Below are 15,290 nucleotides of genomic sequence, written 5' to 3'. Positions count from 1 at the left end.
AAACTTTTGAACAAGTCCTGTCAAAATCATCAAAATTTCAAACAAGGCAAATTTGTATCCATTGCATTTTCATCAAACCCATACTGAAAGGAATCATTGAATAATCGGAATGTCTCTTGTTCAGTTCATCCGCATTTAAAAATCGATCAGGATGGAACGTATTGTTTAAGTGTTGCCAAACTTGTTCATTCTTGTTGGCTTGAGTGATGAGTGACAGAATAATGGTTCCTTTTGGAATGTCAAAATTTCCAAGACGAGTGTTCTTGAAGCAGATTTTGGAGACTGAGCCAACAGGTGGATGACAACGTAAAGTTTCATGAATGATGGCATTGCAAAACACAAAAGAATCATAAAGTTGGAAAGAAGGTTCCAATTCACCATTTTTAAGAATTTGGTCCACTTCTTGTTGAGCTCGTTCTTGAATTTCTGGTCGTTTTGTCAATTCTTAAATGATCCATTGAAGAGTATTTGAACTCGTTTCAGTAACTTAATAAAATCCAAGGAGTAAAAAACATATAAAATCAAATACCCAAATGTCCATGTGGAACAATTTCACATGTCAAAGTTCATCGAACGATCATTGGTTTACTTACCAGCCACCAAGAACAACAATCCGTTCGATTTGATATGATCTGTCGTTAATTCATTATTTTCAATATTCGCCTTAACCATCAAACTCAATAAATCTTGTTCGGAAATCTCTTCACCTCTTTCAATCATGTTTTTTCGTTCTCGAATAAATTCATCCAACACTTGTGAACAATAGTCCATGCATTTCTGAACTCCTGTGAAATGAAGAGCTGCCTTTTCAAATAATGGACACCATGCGAGAAACATTCGAAAGGAAAAGGCATGAGTGAAGATCTTTTCAATGGCTTGTTTTAATTGGCGACCTTTCAAGACGAGATCTGGATTGGAATTTTCAGAATCTTGAAAGATACAGAAGGATGTTCCAAACACACCTTTTTTGGAATTGATTTTTCCAACAATCATATGATGTAATTTGTCATATTGTCAAAAAAGAATTAAGAAATGGAACTCTTGAAAAACTAAATATTTAGAAACTTACTTTTCGCCAAAACATCCAAAGTAACATTCGTAAAATCATTGTGCGCTTCCAACATCATAGTTCCCTTCTCATTCTGATTCATACAAGGTTCCCATTTCGTTCTTGTCAATTGATCGACAGTTTTGACAGCCACCTGACACATGTATTCCAAATTTCCACTCGAAAAAACCATCGACAAGACTCGGTGATGTTTTTTCCAACATTCCGTATCAGGAGCAGAAACTAAACTTTCACCAAATATTTCAATCGCTTTCAATCGAGGATCCTTATTCAAGACATGCAATTTTTTCGAATGCACTTCTTTCATCATGTCTCGATCCGACACGTAGACAACATTTCCAACAAGTGTTGAAATGCGAAATGTTTTGGTTTCTGGATCCGAATGTTTCTCAATGACGTTTAATAAATCAAATTGATTTCCAATGTAAATGTAAGGCGCAAGCAATGGAAGACGAAAAGGAGCAAATGGCAATAATTGAAATACTCTAGGAATGTGTTGAACTTTTTTGTAATTTTGAAAAAGGAAATAGAAGAGTAGACAACTTGCTGAGAGGAGGAAGAGGAGAAGAGCAGTGATAAGAAGCGGAAGGAGAGGGAAGAACATGTTTGCACTTTTAAAAAGGAATTCAGTTAGAATATATTGTTGGCTGAATGCAAGTTTGATTTTTTTGGTGAAGAAAATAATGGAGGATTCGAACGATCCTAAGAAGCGCTCAAAGAATGGATGAATGTGATTGTAAAAAAGTCCGACCAACAATAACTGTTGATATTAATCAAACAAGTTTATTAAACAGTGTTTCGAAAGAGTAAACAATAAAATTCGTTTGTTAATTAAAGGAAGGACTAATGGGTTTGTGGTCTCTCCAAACACCCGACCTTAATAAAGGTCCGGTGTTTGTGGGATTTTCTGCATATTTTGTCAATTGACTTTATTCAGCAGAGTCCGGAGCATTAATTAAGATTTGAGAAGGTAAAAAACTCCAAAAACCGCTCAGCGGAAAAAAAGGAGAAAACCAAAGAAACGCAAGGAAGCAGGAAGGATGAAGGCAGAGGTAACGACTACATGTTGTGAAGCGCAAGAAGTCACAGTTAGGTGGTAGAGACGAAAACTCCATGATATGAGGTCACATTTAAAAAATTGCTTGATAAATCCATGAAAATTATAATAACTTGATAAATCCATGAATATCATGAAAATATGATGAATTAAATAAATGAAAATTAAATAACAAAATTATATAGTTAACTCAATAAAATCCTTGCCGAATCAAGGTGGACCTGCACTGTCACAATGTTCTTCCTTACCACAAGAACATTCCGTTCAGCGAAAAAGGTACTTGAATAAGCTTAAGAAAGCAAGTGGGTGGGAGTGCGAATGGGTGGGAAGTCACTAAGCAACGCAAAGAGAGACTAATCATTAATATGCAGAAAATTTTTTGAGCATGGAAAAAAATTTTCAAGCTCAACCAAACTCTTTAATTGTTTACAATCGAAACATTCACGCCCTTCACTACGTTCAGAACATATCAGTGCATTTCTTTATATGGATATTAACAGATACTTCGAAAAAAGGCAACAATATTGTATTTTCATTGGTATTAGATCCAAATTGTTCCATTGATTGATCGAATTCTCGTTTGAATTTGTGAAATTCTTTCGCCAGATTGGCCAATGATTGCATGAGATGTCTCTTGGTGAGAATGGGCGTTTTACAAAGAGGACATCGTGCACGGCGTCAGGTCTTCATTGGCAGCCAGTGTTGGTTTGTTCCCTTGAATCTCATTCTCTTTCGCACAAGTGTGAATTTTCCGGAGTTTTCATCTCCCATGTCCGTTACTCCGGATGTCATTTCTTTGAGGAACATTGACCTTTGATTCCAAAATTTTGCTGAACAAAAAAAACAAATCATTACCATCATGTCCTCCTTCACAAACACTTCACAATTTCTCCCTCTACTCTTCCTCATACTCTTCCTTTCACAATTCGCACTTTCTCACATCATTGAAATCCCTCTCTCCAAACGCGAATTCTCCTCTCCTCACTCCGTACGTGCCTACACAGAACGTCTTCGCTCCATGCAACAACCAGACTCTTCCATCCTCCGAACCACCACTCAAAATCAACCAACCAAATTCTTTAAACCAGCTCTTCAAACACTTTTCGAAAAGGGAACTCTTGCTCCCATCATTCCTCTCAAAGACTATGAAGATGTTCAATACTATGGTGAAATTAGCATTGGAAATCCTCCACAAACCTTCAAAATGGTCTTTGATACGGGAAGTAGTAATTTGTGGGCTCCTTCTGTGGAGTGTAAGGACGTGTCTTGTGTCCGACATGCTCGATACAATCACACCAAATCCATGACCTATGTCAAGAATGGTCGTTCCTTTAACATTACGTATGGAACTGGAGCTGTGAAGGGTTATTTGAGTCAGGATGATGTTTCTGTCGGAGGTATTCGTGTGAAAAATCAAGTCTTTGGAGAAGTCACTCAAGAGCTCGGAAATACCTTTTTGAATGCAAAAATTGATGGAATTTTAGGAATGGCGTTCCCACAAATTGCTGTCGATGGAGTAACTCCTGTGTTTAACAACATGATGCAACAAGGTCTTTTGGAAAAGAATCTCTTCTCGTTTTACATGTCAAAAACTCCGGGCAGTGGTTCAAGCGCCTTAATTTTAGGTGGAATCAATGAAAAGTACTTCTCAGGACCCATCACCTATGTGCCCGTTCAACAACAATCGTATTGGCTCATGTACATGGATGATGTGGCCATGAACGGACAAAATATGCAATTATGTTATCCCGCTTGTGCCGCCATTGCCGACACTGGAACTTCCTTAATTGCCGCCACTGCTGATATTATGAATCCCATTTTGAGTTCCATTCAAGTCAATGAAGATTGTTCGAATATTGACTCAAATCCAAGTGTGACTTTCATTTTGTCGGGAAAGAGTTTCACTTTAACTCCTCGCGATTATGTGTTGAGAATTACAAGTCAAGGACAAACTCAATGTGTGGCTGGATTCCAAACATTGAATATGAATACTAGTGGATTTATTATTTTGGGAGATACTTTTATTAGTACCTATTATACAGTATTTGATTATGAAAACAAGAGAGTTGGATTTGCCAAGTCGAATCAAAATATGTAAGAATGAATTCGTTGATTCGAGTGATATTGCAACAAGTCCATGTACATTCTTACATCATGAATAAATTAGATGACAAGTGTCATCTCAAGAGTGAAATTTTCATCATTTCTATTTTAATAATGAAACACCATTTTCATCCATTAACCATGTTCAACATGTTGAACAAAAAAAGCCGATCATAAAGTCCCTCAATGATTCTCATCCTTTGATGAAAGGAATGCTTTAATCCAACGACATGAATCACAAGAACCTCTCGCCTCACCTAGAGTCACTAATAATAACAAACACCCATTCTTTACTTGTGAGGTTAATACTTTTCCAAACCACAAAAAAATTTCACTCACTCTTTGATTCAAAGCTTTGAATAATCATTTGTTCTCTTCATTGAATCACCACTTTGTGGTTTTCGTTGATCCTTTGCCTCAAAGTTTGAACTGATCATTTCTGTTTTTATGAAAGCAACAACAACAACAAACCATAAAAGAACGAAATCGTCTTCTTCTTCTTCAAGGGGAGGAGGTTCTACTAATTATACCACTCGATTGCCTCTTGCGGCCTTGTTGCATCCTGTCCATCCGAATACCTATGAACACAATGTCGTGACGTGTCATTCCAATGTGTCGTTGAATCAAAAGTCTTCTTTGCCAATACCAGCTAGCAAGTCTTCCTCTCTTGATGTACTTCATGGTTCTTCTCTTGATGAGGGATCTTCAGAGCAGTCGCCTTCCCAATCACCACAATCATCTCGGGTGTGGATTGCTGAATCCCAGCTGTCAAATGCCACACGAATGTCACCTTCCAACAATAGCAGTAACAAAATATTTAGATTTTATCAAAATATGTGGAATGCAAACAGAAAATTCACACGATCAACAGCTCAGAATGGAAATGGAGATTGAATTCGAAGTGCAATTACTATTTTTGGATTATGTCTTTGACGGAGTGTCAAGAAAAATTTACAAACATTTAAAAGACATTTCATCTGTAATGAACATATGTTAGAAACCTATTGTCATCATGTAGTATATTCATTTGACGGATGGCATTTTCAATAATTCAATCATTTGAACCATCATGACATGGATTCAAATGCCAACTCAACCCAACCACCCGATCCATACCCTTATTTGAAATACATGGTTGAACATGTCATTTTCAAACAGAAATGGTTTTCACATGAACGATTTTCTAAATTCCTTAAAGAACGTTTTGAAAATTCTCTCTCCAATCATTTCCCATCATCATTTCAATACCAATTCCATACTCACAAAAAGAAAGGTTGAAGTGGTCGTTTCCTGTCAATCCACATTTGTAGGTCAAGAATTAGTGGAACACATTTTTTTGTACAAGTCGTGCAAAATTCCAACATTGGAAAACAAAGTTTCAAAGAATGACATTCGAACTCGATTTATATACATGAGATTAATTCCCAAAATTGATGAAAACACCACTCGATACGTCGAGAAGTTGGAAATTTGGGCGGAATTCTCAATTCGAATCTGGTCATGAATTCTTCGGTGGTCAATAAGAAGATGGTTCAAGTATTGAGTTCAGGATTGAGAAATGCCATTAAACGACAAAAAGAAAAGGGATTTCCAGTCCCATCTCCAGAAAAGGAAAATATTGCTCGAGTGTGGATTGAATATTGTAAACATTATTGTGGAATTAGTGTTCAAGAATTGTACAACTAGGCAGAGGTCGCCGTGTTTTTAAAACATTCAGATGATGATCAACCGGCATTGGTCATTTCAAGTCATTGCACAATCCAATCTGTGAAATTAAAGTGAAATTTTGAACGATTTAATGTTGGTTGTAATTGAGGCTCGTGTCATCAAAATGTGAGAAATTGGTCCGATTTGATTTTGTGAAAGAAACTGCACTCTTTCCAGATCTGTGTGATGAATAAATCCTCTTTTCAGCGAGCACTAACAAGATGCAGTTACAATATCTTTCATTTTGTATTTGCTTTTCCTCAATCATCAACAATAACTCTTTGACAATTGACAGTTATAATCCTGCCTCAGCATCAGAAACAGATACGCCATCCTCACTAAAAAAATATTTACTCCACAACATGAAGTCCATTCTCCTCTTCATTGCTGCAACTGTACTATTGTCTCTTTCCGTCGCTGTGATGGCTCAAAAGGCCTACCCAGAGCAGTCAGGTGTCACTCTCATTGGACAACCCTCTCTGAATGCTCTTCATTTTGGAATTGACCTCCCAGCGAGTGCCATCAACGCTGCTGCTGATCGAACTGAACAAGAGGAAGAAGAAGAATCACCAATGGATGATACGTCACTTGTCATTCTCCCAACAGCATTAGGTGATGAAGAAGAGTCCGTGATGGCAGATTCCAATAGTGGAAATAGTTGTAGACAATCATACAGTTACCCATTGTTTAAGCAATGTGATAGTCGATGGGGTGGCAATCGATTGGGATCAAGTGTGAAAATTTCTTTTTTTATTGAATCCTGTTTGTACCTACTTATTCGAATGACATTTGACACTGATTCTTTCATCCTACTCAACATGCATCATGACCTTTATCACAGGCTCCACCATTTGTAAAGTTGGTTGTCTCATGACCTCTGTCACCATGGCTTTAAAAGGACGTGGAAAATCCACCAAAAATCCAGGTGAAATGAACGCATGATTAAAAACTCATGGAGGTTATTACGGCAACTTGTTTGTCTGGACTTCTGTTTCCAGATTTGGTTTCAAATATCTTGGACAAACCACTAATAAGGCAACCATTAGAAATTGGCTCTGTTCTGGTAAAGTCGTTGTTTTGAATGTCAATGGAGGTGGACATTGGGTTCTTGCCAAGTCCTACAGCAATGGAGTGTATTTAGTGAATGATCCTGGATATAATAGAAGTTCCTATGCTGAGAGTCAAGTGGTGAGAGCTGGTGCTTTTGTTTGAGCTATACTCTTTCGAAAGATGATGAAGAATAAAGAAAGGCCAAACTGCCAACTTGGTTCGATCCACTAAATTTTGGAATTTGTAAAAAAATTTCCAAAAAAAAATGAAATTACAAAAAAAATGAAAAGAAATTACAAAGAGGTGGACGATGAAGAGGCCTATCATCATGTTGACCATCCCGAATTAAAAAAGATCAAAATTAATTTATCTATAGATGAAAGAAACGATGATCAACAAAGTACGGAAGACTCTCCAATCCTTTTTCAACCACATCATTTCAGCGCCATTATCAAATGATGAACTGGGTCTAATTTTGCAATATTTGCCAAGTGAGGATATTCTGCAACTGGCATTCACATCATCCACAATGTTTAATATCATTTCTGAAATGGTTGAAAATCATTTGGCGAAATATTGCGTTTCTGAATCACAGGAAATTCGAGAGGAATGGAATTTGGTGCACTGCAAACCAAAAACCACTTGCAATCACAAAATACAATATTCATCAAGTCATTCATATTGTGGAGGAAATTGCCGATCGAAACGGTTCGTTATGTGAACTTTCCGATCATTTTCTGCAATCCTTTATCGTTTGATCTTGGTTTCAATCTAATGGATATGAGAAAAGTTGTAGAACTACCATTTCGAGATGAAGAATTGGATTCTGAAAATCAGCAAGTTAGTATTGACATTTCAGCACCTATTACGTTTGAAGAAACAATTCCAAAAATCCTGTAAATGCATATTTCAACTCTTGCAAATTTGGACAACATTTCACAAAATCCAAGACAAATCGTTCTTTGGTGTCATCTTCAAATGCACCCATGACGGACAACGACTTCATCGATTCCATGATTGGAATGAAAAAACAGCAATCTTGAAATTTTTCAAATGCCTCTTGTTGTTGTTGTTGATTGTGTTCTGCATCACAATTCGTCGTGTCATCAACACTAATCCAATTTCACTCAACATGCCAATAGGATATAAAATCAAGAATGCATTATATCTTAAAAATTTCAATAATTTCACAACTTTGGCTGTCTTGGGATCTTTTTCTAAATCACACGTTTGGCTGATGTAATGTGAATATCGAATAATGTCTGCCAATGCCCATGATACTTGTAGAGTGAACATTGTAATGTCTGTCAGTAAATCATTATTTGGTAAATCATCTGCTATAAAATAAGTAATAAACATTCTGCCGAGTGTCTGTCCTAGAGTTGTTGAGAGAGATGAATTTGGAGTTATACCTGTAATGACATGAACGGTCTCCATTAATTGCAAAGTTTGAATAGTTTTAAGATATTTTCTATTGAAAGTCCATAATGACGGTTTTTTCGCTGATAATCGTTCCAAAACTTGTTTGTTTGTAAATTTTAATCGACCACCATGTTTCTCAAGCAGAGGTCGAACAGTTCTAAATAATAATAAATTAATCCACTCTATGGCTTGTAGTGCATTGTAAATGGTAATATATTGTTTGGATGTAATGATCGCCATTGTACACAGGTGATGAGAACAATTTTATAATCAACGAAATATTAATAGATTGAATAAATTGGCCAAAGACAATAATATGATCGGAGACAAGCAGGGAAAGTTTATCTCGTTCAAGGGCCCTTGAAAATCCTCTCTCAAACAGTGTATTGTTGTTTTAATACCAGCTCTGGTCTTTGGTCACAAACAAATTTTTTGCATGCCTCTCCAAAATGTGCTCCAAGTTAAAGAGAATTGAATTGGAATCGTATTCTGAATTGGAATGCATAGCCAGAGACGACACTTTTTATCAATTTTTAAAATCTCAACCATTTTTGGAATATTTAGATGTTTTCCCATGTTCAGGAATTCCAGGTGAACTTTAAAAGCACATTGGAGAGTTTAAACAACTAAAAGAATTACATTTGAATCGGAGCGCCTTTACTCATCAAATCATTGAGACATCAAAGGGCATTTATTTTGGAGGGGGCATTCTTCATAATTTGCAAGTTTTAGATATTGGATGTTTTGATTTTCCACAGAGCTATTCAGAAGAAGAAATATCGAGATTGAAACAAAGTCTGAAAGATGTTGCTCCCAATCTTAAATACATGTGGGGAGAATGTTCATTTTTATTCGAAAATCACAACGAACAGAATAATGCTGCGTCAAGTGAGAGTAACAATGATGTTTAGCATTTCAAACTATTTCTCGATAAACAAGTGATACCACTCAGGACCGTCTTCAATCCGTAATGTAATCCTTTGTTAATTTTACTTCTCTAGTCTTCATCAGCCACTTCTTGAAAGGAAATTGTGCACACATCTGAAAATGAATGCAGCGCTAAATGGCTCAACAATTTGTTGTGAAAATGTGAACAAAATCTTTGCAGCCGCAACTCCTTACTTTGATCTTCTGCGTCGTAATATTCATTTTCTGCAGCTAATTCAAAATAATAAATAGCTTTGGTGAGATTTTGTTCTGCGCCAATACCGTCTCGATACATTTCTGCCAAGCGATACTGTGCTTCAACAAAGTTAAGACTTGATGCAATTTTGAAATATTTCACTGCTTCTTCATAATTATTATCTATTTCAAATGTTTCTCCAATGGAAAAAGCAGCATATTCATGATTGAGTTGCACTGCCTGTTGATAGTATTCTATTGCTTTTCTAGTGTCTTTTTCCACTCCATCTCCCAATTCATACATCGTGCCAAGTACATATAATGCTTCTGCATAATGATTTTCAAATGCTAAATATTTGTTACATGTAACATCGTAATGAGTTTTTTGAGCTGCCAATTCAAATAACTCCATTGCCTTTGTGAAGTCTTGTTGTACTCCATTTCCATAATAATACATATTTCCCAAATTATGGAAACCACTTGAATAATTTTGTTTTGCAGCCATTTCATAATATTCCTTAGCTTTAGTATAATCAATGTCGACTCCATTTCCATTCGAATAAATATTTCCCATCATGTTTTGAGAAAAGTAGTGAGATTTGAGAGAATCCGATGATTCAAACAATGATATTGCTTTTTCATAATCCACCGGATGACCACATCTGCCACAATACATGGCAGCGAGAATTAACTTTTTACAATCGTTTTGATTTTCTTGTAACTCTCGAAACACGTGAGACAAATGATGAAAACCCAATTTGTATATCTTTTTTAAAAATTCAATAATATGCGCAGCATCATGCGGAGTAGCTTGATCGGAATTCATCCATTCTATCAATAATTTCAAGGCTTGCATAAAATCTTTTTGCGCAATATATTCATAGATTTGTTGCGAGAGTAAGACGATATTCATGCTATCGTTGTGAATAATCATTTCTCTCTCGTAGTCATCATCATGATGATCATTGGTGTGTTGTTGTTCTTGTTGAATCGGAATGGATGGATCATCAGTCGAATAAGAATGTTGAAACATTTTTTAAGAACCTCGAAAAGACTCGAGTCAACTCAAAAGTAATTTCAGAAACGCAACTCACTTCTTCATCCTTCTGCTTTTCGAAAGTGGCTTCAACGATCGTTCCTCTTCGTATTCAGATGGACTTTCCTCTTCATCGGAAGTATAAAACGAAGTATCCGAGTCTCCTTGTTCCAACTCAATTTCTTCAATGGATTTGACTCCACGTCCTCGTTTTGAACCTTCTTGCAATACTTGAGAGGAATCTTTGAAACCTTTGGAATCATAGTTTTTGAATTCATTTTCATTGTTGTACATTCTACCAATTTTCATTAATGATTGATGATGGACCGAAGTCAATATTGATGATGAGGATCCCGATGCCTCTAAAAGAGTCTTCTTGTGAGTGGCAAAGGCTTTTGGAATTTTCATTTGAGAGCTAAGGATGGCTTTGGCTTTTTCAAAGGTTTTTCTTCGAGGAGGAGGACGATGATAAGATTGTGTGGTGGTGGTAGTTGGAAGATGGTAAGATTGTGATTCTGTTTGTTCCGAAATTTCGTCGGAAGAAGAGAATGAAGTTTTTTCATTCTTGTTGTTGTTACGGTTGGCTGAATGGATTGTTTTTGAATTGGATGGAGAGGAAATTGTTGAAGAAATTGTTATTGTTTCGGAAGGAAAGGAGGAGTCGAACGACTTTTTCATTTTTTTTTATTGAACTTAGCTGCCCGCATATGGCCGAGTGGTTTTTCTGGAACTGTGGCAGCCAACTGGTCCAGCGTTCGAATCCCAGGGGTTGCTGCTGTTATCGTGAGCAGTTTAAACACCTTTACTTCCGGGGTGCCTGCTAGGAAGTCACTACGTATCTTACGTTCGGCTTGTAAATAATGTACATAAAACCATCGAACAACGTTTATCATCGAATAAACCCATCCCTGAATTTTTTTTATTGAACTTGAATAATTTTAATTAAAATTAATAATCTGACATGATTTCATGGCCATGCATTGATGGAAATGACAAGTCCTGGAATTATGAAGAAACTCTAAGAAAATGGTGTTGCAAGGCCATAATTTCAGATTCATTTAAAACAGGAGAGTAAAACATCTGGAAATCCCAATCCTGAAACTACATAATTTCCCTCTGATTTCATTCTAGCATTTAAAATCAAATTGGCTTGATCGAATAATGTCTTGGATCGTGAAACGACATGTGTGAAATGAATGAAATCAAACCATTTTCCTCTCAATTTTGAGAATTCTCCAATTCCAGTAAAATCGTGTTGAGACGAAAAGAATTTTAAATCTCCTTTCACATTGTAAAAGAGAGCAATGGTGTACTGGTGTGGATTTTTGTGTATGTCTCCTCGAAAAACAATCATGTGAGAAATGAGTTTTTCAAAAGTAAATTCAGTGTCAAATCTCTTCTTTTTGGATTTTTGATTTTTGTAAACTGGAAGCATGTTGTGTTGTAAATTGACTTGCAGAGAAAATTGATTGTTTGGTTGTGGAGAGAGCTGTTGTTTCGACGGTGGTGATGATGGATGTGGCTCCTGAAGTGAGAATTGAACATTGTTATGATCATTGGTGTCATTGGTATGAGATATTGTGTCACTGGTTGTTAACTGATTTCTATTGAGGTTGTTCATGTGTAAGAAGGAATTGTGAGAAATTGTCGAGTTAGAGATGATAGATTGATTCTTAACTGTTTTAGGAGTAGAAATTTTCAGATAAGCTTCATGAATTTTGGAGGAGGAAAATTGTGAGATTGTGGCATGACTTGTTGGATGCGTGGCATCATAACTCGTGAAAAGTCTTGATAGTTTCACATCGTCAGATTTGGACAAATCAAGAATGTAAAATTTGAAAAACTGTAAAGCGTCAAATTCTTTGTCTTGATTGGCTTCCATCATTAGATTTCTCTCAATGATGAATGGAGGTGGTGATGAGCTCTCGTGACTGGATGTGACATTCATAGTTTGAAAATAATTATTGGGTTGATGTTGTTGCAATAATTGATAATGTTCCCATTGCTTTTTCATGTTCTTTTCGTCAATTTCCATCACTAAGAACAAGTTCTCATCAAATTTACAAATTTTGATATTCGAATGATTCATCATGTTCAATTTTCCAGATTCCACATGAAATGGTAAAATGTGACCAATTTTTTCAAATCCAATTTTTACATGATTTTTCGAGTGAGGTGAATAACTCATTTCAAATCTTCCACTGGTTGGGCTTTTCAAATTCAAATATTGTTTTCGAGCGATTTGTCTTTGAAAAAACACTAAACTCAGAGAATGGTGAGCGATTCTGCATGATCGTCTCTCGCAGACAGAGAGAGTAGTCGTAATACTAGTGTTACTACGGGGTGATTGTAATTCGAGAAAGGAATCATCGCTGATACTTTCATTGGCAGAGCTTGGACTTGGTACGTAAGTGTCAGATCTCTGCAATGAGTACAAGTGACAATTATTATGAATGTCACATCTCACAAAACCATACCCTTGAAGATGGTCATGAATCATTTCAATGCGTGACATTAATTGAAGGGATTTTCTGGCACTGTCTGAAATGATGCTAGTCGAATCGAATAGACCATGATACAATTCATCGATCATTTCTTCTTCCTCTTCGACGGTATTAGTCACATCGAAAAAAACATCTGTGGGAGTTGTGACTGCCGATGATGGAGTAATTGCATTGTGTACACGAAGAGATTTGTAATCAAGGGCTTCCACAAAATCAATCGATTCTACATCGGTGACATATTCTGATTTGATTTTAGATTTGTAATTTTTGTGAAATTCCTTTTTAACATTAAGCTTGAATTTGAAAAGTTTAGTAGGTCCAAAAAAGCATATAATTAAATTTTCCAAATCATTTCCGAAAAAGTGAGTACTCGAAGATGGACATGCATTTGCCAAGTATTGAGATAAAATGCTTTCATTGGTTTGGTTCAACGGCGAGTTTAGGACGACTGAATATCCCCAAATATTTCCACTGAAAAATCGTTCATTCGGTTGTTTTGAGAGTGCTTTTGCTTGTTGTCGAACTTTGAGTAAGCGAAAATTATTATTATTAGAGCCATCATTTGAAGGTGATGGAGAGCATTGAGAAAAGGAGTGTTTTGAAGAATTGATGTTGCTACTATTATTACTACTATTAGTAAAATTATTTGATCTCGTATGTGTTGCGTTAGAGGTTGTGACAACAGATTCATCTAATTTAACAAGCCAAAATTCAATAAATAAATTATCATACATGTTAAACCACGGACACCACATTAACATGTAAGAGTATCCTCTCACCATTTCTGGCCTTCTCTTCGTTGATCTCGGAACGTTCGTGGTCGTGTCACTGCTCTCTAAAAAAGTGTGAAATTCATTCGATCGAACACTCTCGAATGGGTTAGATTCAAAATCTTTGGCTGGAGATACTCCTCCGTGAGGATTTGTCGTCGTCGTCGTCGATGATGTCACACCATAATCCTCTAACTTCCACAACGTCAAAACAGTGAGAGGAATCATTTCGAATGAATCATTATGCAAAGATCGTGATGAAATTCCAAAACAATGACTAATGTAACTTCCCATTCCTCTCGAATCCATCATGGAAAACAATGCAGGTGATGACATGCTTCTACTTGATCCGAGAGTGTTATGAGGAGGGTGATGTGATAGTGGTGAATAATAGTTACTGTTGCTATTGTTGTTATTACTACTACTACTATTAGAACTAGAATGTGACGATGAATTTGTTCGAGTTGTTGTTACAACACTGCTATGAATGGATGATGCTGGCGATTGATCTCCAGACCATGAAAGAGGCTCTTCATGATGAGGAGGTGTGGTAGAGATCGAGGAATATTGATCCTGATTGGATTTTCTTCGATTCCTAGAGGAAGGTGATAATGTCCATGATGATGATTGAGAGTCATGTTGTTCGTGATGGTGTTGTTGATGGTCGTCCTGGTGATCCTCATCATGATGATGATGACTTGGCAAATTTACTACTATTGCATCGCTGATACTTTGAACCATTTTGGATGGTGAAGCGGAATGGTTTGTCAATGATTGTGAAGATTGTGGAAATGAACGATCCGATGGTGGTGGTGATGATGAAGATGATGTATTTGAGGAGATCGATGATGCATGGTTGGGAAATGATCGTTTGATCGACGACAGTCGTGACGGTTCTGACATATTTTTTTGGGTTGGCGTGAATGCGCTTTCAGTGGTTGTGTCAAATTTTGGAAGAAGGGTTAATCTCAGATTGGATTGTACGTGATCTCCCTTAAAGTTTGCTATTTTTATTGTGTTCGCGTGTGAATTATTCGGATTGATTCTAAGGGTTTGAAATCAAACGGAGGTGACCAGGGTTGTTCATTCATTTGTGAGAAGATCATGATGGCCAAAGCAAGCACCATTTGGATATAAATGGGAGTTGATTCTCAATTTAATCCAAATCAACGAGAAAGAGATGATTCAGAGAGGATGATTCACACCAGAGTCGAGAGAAAAAAAAATTATTCAACGTTAATTTTTGTTTACATTGGGACAAAAAGACGACTACTCGGTCCAGAAGCTCTCTTTCTCATCCTTGTCATCACCAAATAATTTCTAAAACCCCATTGTTGTCAAAGAGTAATAATAGTTACCAATAACAACAGAATTGACCCGAAGAGTCTTTTCCATCGCTCATCACGTTGTTGTTATTATTTTGTTGGTTGGTTGGTTGGTTGGTGGCACA

General features: G+C 36.5%; 8 protein-coding genes across 8 annotated transcripts; 3 read left to right on the top strand and 5 right to left on the bottom strand.

The window, feature by feature from the left end:
• Nucleotides 1-37: 37 nt before the first annotated feature.
• On the bottom strand, nt 38-1,379 carry FDP41_003688 (uncharacterized protein; the record flags this gene model as incomplete). Its single annotated transcript, XM_044707019.1, has 3 exons — nt 38-444; nt 594-962; nt 1,070-1,379. 3 exons carry the CDS (start codon nt 1,377-1,379, stop codon nt 38-40), a joined length of 1,086 nt encoding a protein of 361 aa, XP_044561748.1.
• Nucleotides 1,380-2,985: 1,606 nt separating this feature from the next.
• Nucleotides 2,986-4,224, top strand: FDP41_003687 (uncharacterized protein; the record flags this gene model as incomplete). The annotated part of the gene is made up of 1 exon (XM_044707018.1): nt 2,986-4,224. The coding sequence occupies one exon, from the start codon at nt 2,986-2,988 to the stop codon at nt 4,222-4,224; it is 1,239 nt and encodes a 412-aa protein (XP_044561747.1).
• Nucleotides 4,225-4,676: 452 nt separating this feature from the next.
• On the top strand, nt 4,677-5,123 carry FDP41_003686 (uncharacterized protein; the record flags this gene model as incomplete). The annotated part of the gene is made up of 1 exon (XM_044707017.1): nt 4,677-5,123. The coding sequence occupies one exon, from the start codon at nt 4,677-4,679 to the stop codon at nt 5,121-5,123; it is 447 nt and encodes a 148-aa protein (XP_044561746.1).
• A 1,175-nt stretch (nt 5,124-6,298) lies between these two features.
• FDP41_003685 (uncharacterized protein) lies at nt 6,299-7,148 on the top strand (the record flags this gene model as incomplete). Its single annotated transcript, XM_044707016.1, has 2 exons — nt 6,299-6,702; nt 6,935-7,148. 2 exons carry the CDS (start codon nt 6,299-6,301, stop codon nt 7,146-7,148), a joined length of 618 nt encoding a protein of 205 aa, XP_044561745.1.
• Nucleotides 7,149-7,988: 840 nt separating this feature from the next.
• Nucleotides 7,989-8,648, bottom strand: FDP41_003684 (uncharacterized protein; the record flags this gene model as incomplete). The annotated part of the gene is made up of 1 exon (XM_044707015.1): nt 7,989-8,648. The coding sequence occupies one exon, from the start codon at nt 8,646-8,648 to the stop codon at nt 7,989-7,991; it is 660 nt and encodes a 219-aa protein (XP_044561744.1).
• Nucleotides 8,649-9,405: 757 nt separating this feature from the next.
• FDP41_003683 (uncharacterized protein) lies at nt 9,406-10,563 on the bottom strand (the record flags this gene model as incomplete). The annotated part of the gene is made up of 1 exon (XM_044707014.1): nt 9,406-10,563. One exon carries the CDS (start codon nt 10,561-10,563, stop codon nt 9,406-9,408), a length of 1,158 nt encoding a protein of 385 aa, XP_044561743.1.
• Nucleotides 10,564-10,620: 57 nt separating this feature from the next.
• On the bottom strand, nt 10,621-11,244 carry FDP41_003682 (uncharacterized protein; the record flags this gene model as incomplete). The annotated part of the gene is made up of 1 exon (XM_044707013.1): nt 10,621-11,244. The coding sequence occupies one exon, from the start codon at nt 11,242-11,244 to the stop codon at nt 10,621-10,623; it is 624 nt and encodes a 207-aa protein (XP_044561742.1).
• A 376-nt stretch (nt 11,245-11,620) lies between these two features.
• FDP41_003681 (uncharacterized protein) lies at nt 11,621-14,743 on the bottom strand (the record flags this gene model as incomplete). Its single annotated transcript, XM_044707012.1, has 1 exon — nt 11,621-14,743. The coding sequence occupies one exon, from the start codon at nt 14,741-14,743 to the stop codon at nt 11,621-11,623; it is 3,123 nt and encodes a 1,040-aa protein (XP_044561741.1).
• Nucleotides 14,744-15,290: the final 547 nt, after the last annotated feature.

Source organism: Naegleria fowleri (assembly GCF_008403515.1).
Source record: "Naegleria fowleri strain ATCC 30894 chromosome Unknown tig35, whole genome shotgun sequence".
Taxonomy (NCBI): Eukaryota; Heterolobosea; class Eutetramitea; order Acrasida; family Naegleriidae; genus Naegleria; species Naegleria fowleri.
This window is presented reverse-complemented; position numbering and strand designations above follow the sequence as displayed.